Source organism: Planococcus citri, chromosome 5, assembly GCF_950023065.1.
Source record: "Planococcus citri chromosome 5, ihPlaCitr1.1, whole genome shotgun sequence".
Taxonomy (NCBI): Eukaryota; Metazoa; Arthropoda; class Insecta; order Hemiptera; family Pseudococcidae; genus Planococcus; species Planococcus citri.
This window is the reverse complement of record NC_088681.1, coordinates 27556845-27570946: the sequence shown is the minus strand read 5'-3', so window position 1 is coordinate 27570946 and position 14102 is coordinate 27556845. Positions and strand designations below refer to the sequence as shown.

The window sequence follows — 14102 nt, the reverse complement described above, 5'->3', positions numbered from 1 at the left end:
TTTTCCAAAAATTTTCGCTCTCGCTTCGCTCCAGCAATAATTTTGCCTTCCTTTTCATGAAATCACCACACATTACAATAGATTTCTAGAAAATTACCCCTCATTTCGATTTTTCATGCCTAAAAATCTGGTTTCGCCCCCTCCTTGAGAAAATCCTGGCTACGCCACTGAATTCCACCAACATTGGCAAATGACGATTCAAATTCTTGTTGACAAAATTCAGGTAAGTCGGATATTTTGCGGTTATAATATTTTTCTATTTTTGCATTAATCTTGACCTGGAAGGTGAGACTTGAAGAGGGGATAATTTGAAGTTTAGCATTTATTGGCTAGACTTGGATTTTTTTCCAATTGGTGTAATTATTAAACCAATTTGTGGTCACTGATCACAATATTCTGATGGTATAGTCACATTCTAATGCAATTTTGTGCTAATTTGAGGTCGTTGATTACGAAGAGTATTCCCAGGTAAGATAGGCAAGTTGACCTTGTTTCCAGATTTCAAAAATTACGAGTATGATAGGTGGATTATTGTTGGTTACCTCCGAAAAAAAATGTGTAGTGTGGAATTTCCTCCTCCCAACCCCCCCCCCCCCCTTGGACAATATAACCAAAAATACGTTTACATTTATTGCGTGAAAAATTCTGTATCCATGAGTATTTGGGGGGGGGGGGGAGATTCTGGTACCATACGGAACCTGTAGGTAATCATGAGCTGTGTGAATAAAAAAATACCAAAAAAATTCAAATGAGGTCATAGTAATTTAGTTACAATTCTCACATGCTTTTCAATTTAAACACATCTCCACAAAAATGCTTGGTGAAGAAAATCCTTCAAAATAAAAATATCACAAGTCAACTTACAAAAAGTTACCAAGAAAAGAATGGGCAAATTACCCAAAAATTGCTCAGAAATCCAATTCAAAATCAGTAATTGCAGAAAATACAGATTTCAATTTCAATTTTCAAAAATTTTAAGAAAATCTTTTTCAATTCCAACTTTCCAGTACATAGCATACACACGTGTTCAACAAATCTTACCAAATTCAAAAACTTTAGAAAAAATCCCAAAATTATGCTAAAAAGTAATCTAAAATTTGTTCAAGATCATGGATTGGTTCAAAATCAGATTACTGTCCTAACATCAAGATAATTTAATGCAATAGAAAAATCAGATCAACGTTTCACGAAAGTGAATGAAAAAAATGTAATTGCAAAAATGGGCGAATGATAAATTAGGTATACCATTTATATTTTTCGGTACTTTCAGACTATTTCATCTAGCAACAATATTTTATTGACCATTTCGGCATAAAACAGAATTTTTTGGATAACTTGTCAAAAAATGGTATTTGCCTACAATATTTCATCAAAAAAGTAGAACCTGCAGACAATTTTGAGAGAAAGCAGGAGTTTTGAAAATTTTGGTTCTTAGCAGGCGTTTTTTTTTACAATAATTCATTTATTTTGGCAAAGAAAGAAATTTTTTTGGTAGGTAACCTCGAAAAAAATAAATTTTGACTATGATTTGGCAAAAAACAGAACTTTTTAGGATAATTATGGCAGCTAGAAGCAGGAATTTTTGCCAGTTTTGGTAACAGAATATTTTGACCATTTTGGCAAAAAGCAGGACCAAATTTTTTGACAATTTTTACAAAAGTTACTTGGGTACTTAGTTTTTCATAATTTTTACATGAACGAGATTTTTTCACAATTTTGGCAAGACTCCTACAGATAATTTTGGCAAAAGCAGGAATTTTCAAAATTTTGGCTATTAACGAGGTTTTTAGGTCCCAATTCTGCAATCAGAACTTTTTTTGGCAATTTTGACGAAAGTTGAGATTTTAAAATAATTTTTGCAAACTGCTGTACAATTTTGACTAAAATTCGACTTTTTTGACAAATATTTTGGCGTCAAGATTTTTTGAATATTTTGGCAAGACACAAGTGCTTTTTTGGTACACAACTAATTTTGGCAAAAATAAGAATTTTCAAAAATTCTCCCCAACAACAGGGTTTTTTGTTCATTTTTACAATGAATGTTAGTACTTTTTTGATACCTACTAAAAAACATTACACTGCTCATTAAAGTATGTACCTCTACCTATACTCGTAGGTAGGTATCTCAAGTTATAAATTGGTAAAATCAACATAGGTATTTGGTCACTGATATAAATACCTTACCTTTTTACTTACCTACTTGAAAATATGATTTTATGAAATCATAATTTCCGAATTCCAGAATATACGACGAAATCATCTGTTCCAATATTCATGTATACCTACAGGTAAGAACATATTCTATTGCATATATTTTTTGGTGCTATTAGATAGGAAATATCCAACATATCTCTGCGAATTGAGAGATTTCGAGTCGAATGAACCAATGTTATTTTGCATAGTTTTGCATATTTCAATCATAAATGCATATTTCAGCATATTTACACAATTTTCAAAGTTTTCCCAATTTTTAGGGAATATTTTTTAAAATCTTCAAAATTTGACTTTTTCATTTTTTTTGAATGGAAAAAGTTAACGTGTATAAATTTGATATCATTCTTGCTCATGCAACTTCAAATTCCTTATCTTTACAAATATTTTCTTGAATTATCATTTTACATTGGATTTATTTTGTTTTTCCTTGTGAAAAGATACCCACTTTGTGTAAGAAATGCTGAGATTTTTTTTGCATATTTCCACTTTTTAGGGAATTTTTTGGCATATTTTCATTTTTTAGAGAATATATTCTTCATCCCTTGTAATATGTTATACATTCAATGAACTCGATAAAATTGCATTTGCATAGCATCTGTCCTTCTTTGATGTTTATTTGACATCAATTTTTATTTTTTTATTTTTGCACCTCGTAATATTGGTAGGTACCTACCTCTACCTATATCATTCAATCGCCACCATGCTGGCCATTTATAACGGTTTGTTTCTTTTCATCACAAAAATCCAATAATTGCCATATATAGTACGAGTAGTAAAATCCATCCAGATAAAATATAGACTGCAAGTTAAATAAAAACACCAATATCTCGACATCCATTTAATTAAGATATTTTTCCATTTATACCACGTAGCACATATAATTTGCTAAAATACGCTTGGTAAAACATATAATGTGCACGTTCTTACAATTAAAAACATCAACAACATCAAATATATAAATTATATAAGAAAATATTACAAATTTACAACTGTTTTTTTCATTGAAAAATAAACACCAATAAAATTCATTTTTAAAAAATATATTCACAGTTGCATAGGACATAATACATACAATATATACGTGTACAAAAATGCACAGTTTCACATAATAAAATGCGGATATTAAAAAGGCACTAGGTTTGCCTCTTAATTACCTGTCTATTGTACTTACTATATCAAAATCCAACGTGTTTTAGCATTTTTTTTTCTCGTTTAAAATGGCTTTTCTTTCGACAAAATGAATCTGTGCTTAGATATATACTGGTTAAAACAATGTCCTTTAAAATTAATTTTATGGAAAATATATTATTTAGACGACGGTATCAAGTTTTCCGAAAAAAAATAAAATAAAAAAAATACCAAGGACGAATGTTTTTTTTTTGTAAATTTTTCATTTTTCAAATAAGCTCCTATCGTGAGGTTTGGACGTTATTTTATAAATGTTTCACTCGATTATGACCTAAGAAAAATGGAGCTAGTTGGCTAAAAATTGAGTGTACATTGTGATAAAACTTTTTCCAATTTGCTGTTTGTTAAAAATAATATAATAGACTTTATAGTTTTGAAAAAGGAGAAAAAACGAAAAAGAAAAAGTACGTACTAACAAACGTAATATCAAACTAATAACACACGTTCAATGACTAGAGAGAAAAAAAAAATTAATGAGTTATACTCGTGGGGATTTTGATGCGAATTTCAGCAAAACAAGGAAAAAAGAAAAACAACCAACAGAGAGATTAATTAGTGAAAGATTTACTCTATAATAAAATGAAAAGCGTGCTCTAGTGTAAAACCTTTGTAATGAACTTTCAATTCTTTACGCTTAATTGATCTCAGAAACGATTAATGTGCGAAATTTCGAGTCGTTTTTTTCCTCTTCTTAACGCCGAACTTGTCCAAAGAGATAACTTGTTCACGGTAACAGGATTAACCTCTGGATGATTTTGAGATAAATTTGAATCGACATTGTGGTAGTAAAGTATACATGGCTGATGTTCGAGATGACATCGCGTTAACAACGTCATTTATGATACTAGACAGCCGACCCCCAAAGCTATAGATTATAAACGAGAGCGAAATTCATCAATAATTTCTCGTTCTGCATTCCTGCTCGTTGATATAATATGAGATTAACAACGACGTATTTGCCATCTTCAGTGTCTAACCCGTGTATAGCGTGTCAACACACTGGCTCGTGAGCAAAAATTAATACGCTTTAATCAAATTAGACTAAATCATTTCTAGCAAGATGGCAATAAATTAAAACATACCGGTATATACTTTAATGAATTAGTTAACAAAAGAGAAAATATGAAAGGCCGCATGATTTATGTACGTTCTTACAAGAATTATTCATTTTACAATGAACCGACCAAATATACTGCCACAATGTAAACAATGCAACTATAGCATTTTACATTTAATTTATCAAAATACACACATTCTATAACGCAACCGACGGAAAAACCTTCAGTATTACATCGTTGTATTTCTTAAAAGTACATACATAGGCTATTACGTTGCACGCCAAGTATTTTTGAATATTTTTTACTGTCTCAGATTATAGGATTACCTTTTTGGAAAAAGAAATAGACGAAAAATGAAGGCATTTAATACACAGACTGAGACAGAGTCATCTTCACAATACATCTCTACTTACAGTATAATAAATCATTTCCAATACCTTGAAGCGTTTCCAAAATATGCAGTTTATTTTCAGACAACGTAATAAAATAGCGAAGCATCCGAATCGAATACTTTTTTTTTATCCAGTTAAAACGTACCCATGTTGCGTTGTACTAGAGTTTTTATTAAATTGACTGACACGTGTTTCGAAACAAGTCTTTGAACGGCTCCTGGCGCAGAACCCGTTTATCTAATTTTCGCATCGTTTCTTAATTTCAAAGCTCCCAACATTGGCATCTTGGTTTTCGGGTAATTAGATGATAAGACGTATTTTCAAAGAACAAAAAGAAAAGAAAAAATTGTCGTCTCAAGTCGTAAATCATTCGCTGTTTTGAAAATTATCAAAGTAGAAGTACAAGAGAGACGAGGAGTCGAGTTAACATTCATCAAGTGTATACTGATGTTAATTTGTTTTGAAAGTGAATATACATAACTTAGCATTTTACACAAAAACAACACTCTAAGCGTAGATCTTGGCTGATAATTCTAGACAGATATTAATGATTGAAGCGACACTCGACATATGCACGAGTATACGGGGATGTGCTGAGGCAAAAATGTATACGCTAAATAAGGTCGTGAAAAAATTAACTGCCATTTTAAAGATGAGGGGAATGCTTCAGGGTTATCCAAGAGGATGATTTAGGGTGATTATGGTGAACACCTCTTACTCAAACAAATGTGTTTCATTTGGAAAAAAAAGGTACAGCCTAAATGGATAAATAAAGAAAGTTTATTGTAGATCAAATAATATTCTTATCTTTGGGCCTCATGTGGAAAAAATTTGTTATTCGAGTTTTTAAAAATTAATTTCAGCAACAGAGGATCAATTTTGGAGCAAGAATGAATTGGTAACTCACAAGTTTATGGTAGGGTTCTTGGTTCCAGAAAAACTGATCTTTTATGATGGTATACAAAGTGCCTGATCAGTTTTAACACTTTATCGTTAGATTTTGTTTTTATTTTACAGCCCTAGAAATTCGACAAAATTCAGAAAAAATTGTGGAAGTAGATAAAATACTCAAGTCTATATTTTTTCAGTAATTTTTTGTTACTGGTCTATATTGAGTAAGACTATCAAATTTCATCAATAACTTTCCCAAAGTATCAAAATTCAATTAACTCCTCCATGTGTTTTACAGATGAAATACCTACTTAACAACTTCTTTCATTTGTTTTAGTAGAAATCTGCGTTTGTAGAGATGAACTAAGTAATATTTTCAAACCCGATACTTTTTGTCGATTGTGAAATATCGATACTTTTTTTTTTCAGTGTCAACATTTCTAATCAGGTACCTACATAACTTGTGTAACCATCTGATTACAATATCTTCAGCAACAGGAAAGCTGATACTAAGGAAATTATAAAATTATCCTAACCTCACCCATCGAACAAAATTTTCAAAAAATTTGTACAAAAGTAAGTAGGTATCTAATAACGTAATAAGACACCATAAACAATCCAATTTCCTAAATCAATTTCAATTTTTAAAATACTCCATCTTGGATCACATTTTACGCACAAAAAAAAACATCTACGTAACCAAACTTCGACATCCAAGCTCCATTTTTCATTACATAAATCGAGTGAAACAAAAAAACAGAAAAAACAGGGGAAAAAAATAAACCAATAAAATACAGAAAGAATAAAATTTAGGTAAAGAACAACAACAATAACAACAACGCAACCTCAACGCTACAACTCACATCCATCCGCATACACTCCACAAACAAGACTGACACGGTTAGCGCAGTGCGTGTGCTTGTTAGATACGTCGCGCATGCGCATACACGCCGTACGCCGTACTAAACCAGTGTAGGTAATAAAAATCAGTCCTATGTTAGCGATTAAGCCAAATTGGTCTACAAGGTTAAACTCCCAAGTGCATTTTTCGTATACATTAAATTAGTTACGTAAAATTATTACATATTTAGATAATATAGAATTAGAATATAAAATGTGCGTTTGTATGTTTAAAGTTCGTTCATTTAAAATTTATACAACAATGAAAAAAAATATTAATTAAAATTCAATAATAAAAATTACTACCGTTGGATTAATAGGAATTTTTTTAATACGTTTATCACTTATTGTATTTTATATAATTATATATATTTTTGAAATATTAATAATAAAAACAATTTGTACTAAAATCACAATATTTTTACTAGTATTTAAACTGCGTAATGTAGGATGGTTTTCCCCTAACTTTTTCCAAACATCGATTGGCTGGGCATGAAAAAATACGGGTAGATAACAGTTTAACAAAATAATATCCTCTACTTCCAATTTTTATTTTTATTTTTTTTTTTTAGTAAAAATATGGAAATAGGAGACCAAATCCTGGGAGAATTTTTTTTACAGATGTAATCATTATACGATTATAAACGATCTGAGATCAAATCTACTCAATTTTTCATAATCACATGAAAATATTATGACTATGAAAACATATAGGTAATATGCCATCCTTTTATAATTACATATATCTGAAAAAAAACTCTCTAGGATGACACAAATTTATGTTCGCATTCGATTTGACGAACATTGTGAAGGTAGGTAGGTAATAGGTAAACAAAATTAAAAAAATTGATAGGTATTTTTGAAAATGACGCCATACATATAACGAGGATACTTCTACAAAAGCTTTTTTTTTATCTATGTATAAATAATACGAGTAAAATACATGAAATGAAGAGTGATATTCCAAAACTCGCTTTGTCCATTTTTATCAAAGTTGGGTTTTCAGTGGTACCTGGTAGATGAAGTACTAACTCACATTCCTACATCATCAACCTACCAAAATGAGGTGTTAAACTCACCTAAATAGCCAATTCACTAAAAATTTAAAAAAAATAATGTTCCAAAACGCGCTTTGTCCATTTTTATTGAAATTTTTTTCAGCAGTATTTAGTGGATGAAATGTATACCTACACTCCTACATCATAAATCCACCCAAATAAAGTGCTAAACTCGCCTAAAAAGCCAATTTACCCGTTTAAAGGGAAATTGTTTTTCCTCTCTCCTGAAAAGTTGTGAAAATGGACAAAGCGAGTTTTGGAATATCACTCTTCAAATACTTAATTTCTTTTTTGTAATAGGTATAAATACTTATAAGTTGAGTTTAATTGACTCGAACAGGTACATTTATATCAAATGCACGTTCTTTTGAAAGTAAATTATGAAAAAAGAAAAAAAATGAATAAGAATATGGTACAAGAACATAAATATATATAGCGTCACATTGATGTGTAACAAAAAAAAAAAAAAAAAAAAGAAGAGAGAGAGAAGCATGCAACACCAATCAATTATCATAAAAATTTTGATATTTTTCGTTTTGCCACAGTTAATACATATATCTCATAATAATAAACAGAAAAAAAAAAAAAAAAAAAAGGTCGACATTAAAAAAGTATAATACTACTAACATGCAACATTTTCAAAAAATAATTGCACGTATAAACACATATATAACTAACATTATCGCACATTTAACATCAACTTATACATAATAATAATAATAGTAATAAGAAGAAAAAAAAAGTGTTTTATTATCTGCCGAAATAACCATTTCTAAAAAGGTTTCAAACGAAACAGGAGGGAAGATGGGGCGGGTAATGTTATTGTACCATTAACAAAAAAAAAAAAAAAAGAAAAAAACCTATATGTTACAAATTTTTGGTATGTTTTGCTAGATAAATTAGAAATTTCATAACTCGAGACAAGGACCAATTCATCATCATAATCTCGCGTAAAAATGTTGGTTACCTTCTGTACTAGAACATAGTAATCGATGTCTCGAATCGTATCTAGCTAAATGCTAATATCACTGGAGTCTAGCCTCTTGAAGGGATGCTGCTGCGGCCGCTGCAGCTGCTGTGTAATGGGATAGACCAGGGAAGGCCGAGGCTGCTGAAACTGCTGTGTTGGCCGTGGGTAGACCGGCTGCGGCTGCGGCTGCTGCTGGCAATGTGGCGTACGTGTACGGTGATACAAAATTAGCTGCTCCTGCGAATAATAATAATAATAAAAAAATTAAAATCAACATATATACCAATAATGGGCGTCTACTTGCATAAAATCACACACAACACCACACATTGAAGTAGTAATCAAGCTGCCAATAACGATCAACGTGTCAATTAATATTTTACAATGTGCTAATTAAATAATAAAGGGTGTTTAATTTTTTATCACATTTTTAAATTACGCTGCGATTTCGAAATATACGTATAGCACCTTACGTCCCACATTGTGTATTCTGTACGTAGGTGGAAAAAAATGAGCAGGTAATGTGGTTAGGTTTGGTAAACTGACGTTTGATTGTCAGCAGAGCAGAGTAGAACGCATAGTTGCGAAAAGTTTAGGCACAATTTCTTATTCAAGAAAAAAACAACAAAATAGGATAAAACAAGCATCAAGTTTGCTTCGAGTTTGTAAAACTGCCAGTTTTTATGCGAAGTGTTCGGTGAGATATCTTAAGCTTTTCGCATTAAGATTTACTGTATAACACGTGTTCGACATTGTTCTACTAAGAAATGCTGGAAAACTTGCAAGTTGTTTTTTGTTTTGGAATTTTTGTAATTTTTGAAAATGTTTATTTTATGTTGGTATCAAACTTTTTCTCTGAAAAAAAGTTTTGATTATCAAAAAAATAAAAAAAGTTTATTTTGACTTGTGTTAGATACTTGACTAAAATTTCAAATTTTCGAATGTCTCAAAAATTGGAAAAAAAATAATAAAAACAAATGTCTACAGATTCGAACAAGCAAAAACAAATTTAGAGAATTTGCTTTGAGAATTCATAAGAATAGTCAATCTCAAATTTTTAGAAACTAAATTTCACTTTAGGTCATTTCAGGTACGTAGAACCATGATTTCAAAACCTGGAAAATCCAAACAATTGTTGGAGACTCTTGAATTGTTCAGAACTATGCACAATTAATCGATTCAAGATATTGAAAATAAGCTGCAAACAAAATGATTGAGCACTCGTAATTTATCAAACAATTCCTGTAATTTACTAAAATATGACCTCTAATTTACCAAAAAAAATTACTTGTAAGTACTTAATTTACCAAAAAATTGCCTGTAATTAAATTCGCCAAAAAAATTGCTCGTGATTTATCAGAAAATTACCCGTAATTTACCAGAAAATTACCCGTATCTTACCAGAAAATTACCCGTAATTTACCAGAAAATTATCCGTAATTTACCAGAAAATTACCCGTAATTTACCTAGAAATTACCTGTAAATTGCCTAGAAATGACCTCCAATTTACCCAGAAATTACCAGTAATTTCCTATTGACTTACCAAAAAATTACAAGTAATTTACCAAGAAATTACAAGTAATTTACCAAGAAATTACAAGTAATTTACCAAGAAATTACAAGTAATTTACCAAGAAATTACAAGTAATTTACCAAGAAATTACAAGTAATTTACCAAGAAATTACAAGTAATTTACCAAGAAATTACAAGTAATTTACCAAGAAATTACAAGTAATTTACCAAGAAATTACCAGTAATTTACTAAACAATTACCAAGAATTTACCAAAAAATTACCAGTAATTTACCCCATAAAAATATTCACTTCTGACTTGCAAAAAAAAAAAAAAATTATGAGAATTCAGTTACCTACTATAAAGTTATCAGGATTTACCTAAAAAATTTCCAGTAATTTACCAAAAAAAAAAAATCCTAGGTACTCGGATTTCATAAAATCGCGTTTCAATTTATTCTCTATCTGTTTAATAACTTTATCTATGTTTGAGTCAATGTCCAGTCGCCCGGACGAACACTTTGAGTGTGTGTGTTTTTTTTTTCAACAACAATTTTTAAATACATGGTTATAAGGGTTTCAAATCATCCTCTTTTCAAAAATCGCAGTACTATTCGTATCAAAAATGGACACCTCGAATGGATGTTAATTAAAGTAATCCAAATTTGGTCTACAGAACGAAAAAATTATAATAAAGCGCGATAGGTCCATTGCTCGTTATCTTGGAAATTATTTTGATACCTACTTTCACGATTAATCAGATATTTCGAGAAACATTCGAAGAATGTCGCGAAATTATTTCACGCTCTGTGCTACACAACTCGAAGATGGCATGAAAATTCGCTCGTTTTAAGCAGGCACTTGCATAATTTCCAGTCTAATCTACGCGACTCGCGAAATACTTACAAAAACAAGACGACGACAAAATTTTCAAAACTTCAGCCGCAGGAGAGCTTTCTTTGTATAGAGCTAATTTAATCATATTTGGTTCCTGGAAGAAAGATAGGTGAAGACGGAAGGTATAGGGGAGTAAAAAAAAACGGAGAAGAGAACTCGAGCCAATGCAACAGCAAAAGACTGTTTAAATGAGGCCTATATACTATTTCGAAGCAAGTTGCGAAAATTAGTCGAGTAGATTGTGCTTATAAAGGAAACTTAGTACAGGTTTGGTACCTACGGTAGGTACCGCCAATGTAAACTTTGCCAACATGGCACGTAGGTAGAGGTACCTAGTGTTTGATTAATATAAAGCCATCTCTATACAAGGTATAAAGTCGAAACGAGTAAAGCGCAAGCCTGGTGAAATTCCTCTAACGATAATTATGTTTTTTTGTCAACATTTCATCTGACTCGACTCGAGCAAAACGGCTAATTCAATTGTAGACGCAAATTCGAATTAAAATTCCGTCCCGGTGTAGCATCAAAGTTAACTAGCTTTTTTTTACGAGTAGGTTAGGTACATAGACATATACTCGTAGTATACCTACGCGTAGAAAGAAAATACCGCCGCCGAATATGTGAGAGGGTCGTGGAAAAATGGTTAAAGTGAAAATTAGCATATATTACAATACCACTTTTTCCCGACAGGCCGACAAGGAATGGAGTACGAGTATCTCGTGTAAAGAGTATACCTACCACGTTTAAAGTTTAATAAATTAACTAGCTCACTTGGCTCGATGTTTAGGAAAATGCAATAGTACTTCTGCACGCATCTACGTATATATAGGCTACCTACCATTGTTTTCATATTCGTAAGGGTTGCTGTGCTGAAAACTAAAAAGAGTTCGTCCCGAAGTGCGTAGTACTTGATTATAGCATGTAGCTGTAATAATAGTTCACCCTTTTGCGATGTTTGCAAAACAATTAGTGCATGTGACTTCGTATTTTTTTTTCTTTTTTTTTCGAATCGTCATGAAGCATATTTTGATAAACGTTCTGTTACGATTGGGTAATAATCAGTTGGAAATTTTTTAAAAAAAGTATGGGTAGCTAAAGCGAGAAAAAAATACGATTGTCTCTGGAATTCTCCCTCTTTAAGAGGAGTACATCTTTTTTTCAGGGGAATCTCCAGAGCTGAAATTTTTTCTGGGTAAAATGAAGGTTTCCGCTGAATTTGGCTAGTATTCGTTGACATTTTTTTTATCTCCCTTATTAGTGTATTTTACCCATCTTACTTGACTTTAAAAAAAGTATCGAACGATTACCCCTTTAGCCAACTGCACGGCCTTTCAGTTCAAAATATGATGTGATTTCGTACGTGTTGATAAAATTGCATAACCAGTTTGCCGTAAATACGTGTGAATTTGAAGTAGACCTATTTTACATTATTTCTACCTACATAATAGGTAAGTAAGTATAATTAATTCTCAGCGGAAATAAAATACGATGTTTCGATTTCCTCAATTTTTTTAGTGAATTCTCCTCGATGAACTTATGATTTCCAGAGGGATGGTAAGGGAAGAAAGTTGAGCCATGTACTTTTCAAACATTTGCAATGTATTGCGAAATAGTCTTTATTTTTTCATCGAAATTTTAAAAAAATTTCAAATCAGATCTTTTTGATTGTTTTTAAATTTGAGGGGTGAGTTTGAATATTGATTAATTTTTTCAAACGCACCCCTTTGAATCCCTCCCTCCCTGCTCCATCTGTACCTACCCTTGAGCGTTGCCTCCTCCGGACTCAATTTTGAGTAAAATAACAGCTGGAGACATTCAGGGATTTGATTTTTATCAATTTTGAATGCGTCAAGTTCGAATAATTGGCTTGTTTTTCCGATCTCATCTTTTTTGAGCCCTGCTTCCCCTCCACCAGTGCCCTTTCAAGTTGATAAAAATATCTACGAGAAAAAAATTGAAAATTATGTTACACAAATACACGATCAACCTAAATTTCAGACGCAGAAATTCATTTTTCAAACCTTGGCTGAGTCTTGGAAATTCAAATCGAGTCTATTTTCCATTAAAAAAAAATCAAAATAGATATTTTTTCGGGTAATTACATGTCATAGTTTTGGTAAATAATATACGTAGGTAATTTTTCTTAATAAATTGGTGAATTACTGGAAATTTTTCACTGTCATTTTTTTTTGTAATTGCATGCAGCTAATTGTTTGGTATAAAGTAATGTACTTACTGGTACATGACTGATAATTTTTTAGTAGTGAGGAACACGGTGAAGAGAGCCAGACACCACAAAGCAGTGGGGGAAGATCTCATACCAGTAGACTTGATAAACATCTAACACCGCAGTACAAAAAGGAGTTGCTGAAGATAATAAATGAAATACATGATGAAGGTACGCTGCCTAAGGACTTCAAAGCGGTAAATTTTGTACCAATACCAAAGAAGAACAACTCGCAAAAATGCTCTGGATATAGAACCATTGCAATAATGAGTCATGCACTGAAGCTACTACTTGCCATCATAAATGCCAGAATTAAAATGAAGATAGATAAAAATCTAAGCGAAATACAATATGGCTTTGTAGCGAAAAAAGGGACGAGAGATGCAATTGCCCTGCTGAAAGTGATCATTCAAAGAGCACTGAATGCAAACAGGGAAATCATTGCTTGCTTCGTCAATTATGAGAAAGCATTTGATTGTGTCACACATGAGAGGATGTGGGAGATCCAGAAGAATATAATATATCGATGACAAAGACCTGTGAATAATCAAGAACCTGAACTGGTAGTAGAGCGCAAACATCAAGATTGGAACTGAGTAGGTACTTGGAGAACGGATGTGGTATAAAGAGAGGTGTGGGACAAGGATGCCCCCTCTCACCTAGGTTGTTCAACGTGTACACAGAAGAAATACAGTAAAAGCTTGTTATAATGCTCTTCAAGGGACCAGGAGAGAAAGCGTTATAAGCTGAAATGAGCTATAAGCAAAAGTCTCGTTTTAATGCTAATGAGCGTT

General features: G+C 31.7%; 1 protein-coding gene across 2 annotated transcripts in view; it reads right to left on the bottom strand.

Moving 5' to 3' along the window:
* Positions 1-3039: 3039 nt before the first annotated feature.
* LOC135847796 (RNA-binding protein 24-like) overlaps positions 3040-14102 on the bottom strand; it is a 254048-nt gene continuing 242985 nt past the window's right edge. For both annotated transcript variants that reach the window (XM_065367515.1, XM_065367514.1), the window contains exon 5: positions 3040-8908. In XM_065367515.1, coding sequence (XP_065223587.1) covers positions 8727-8908 — 182 coding nt within the window. In that variant the 3' untranslated portion in view covers positions 3040-8726. The remainder of the gene's footprint in view (positions 8909-14102) is intronic.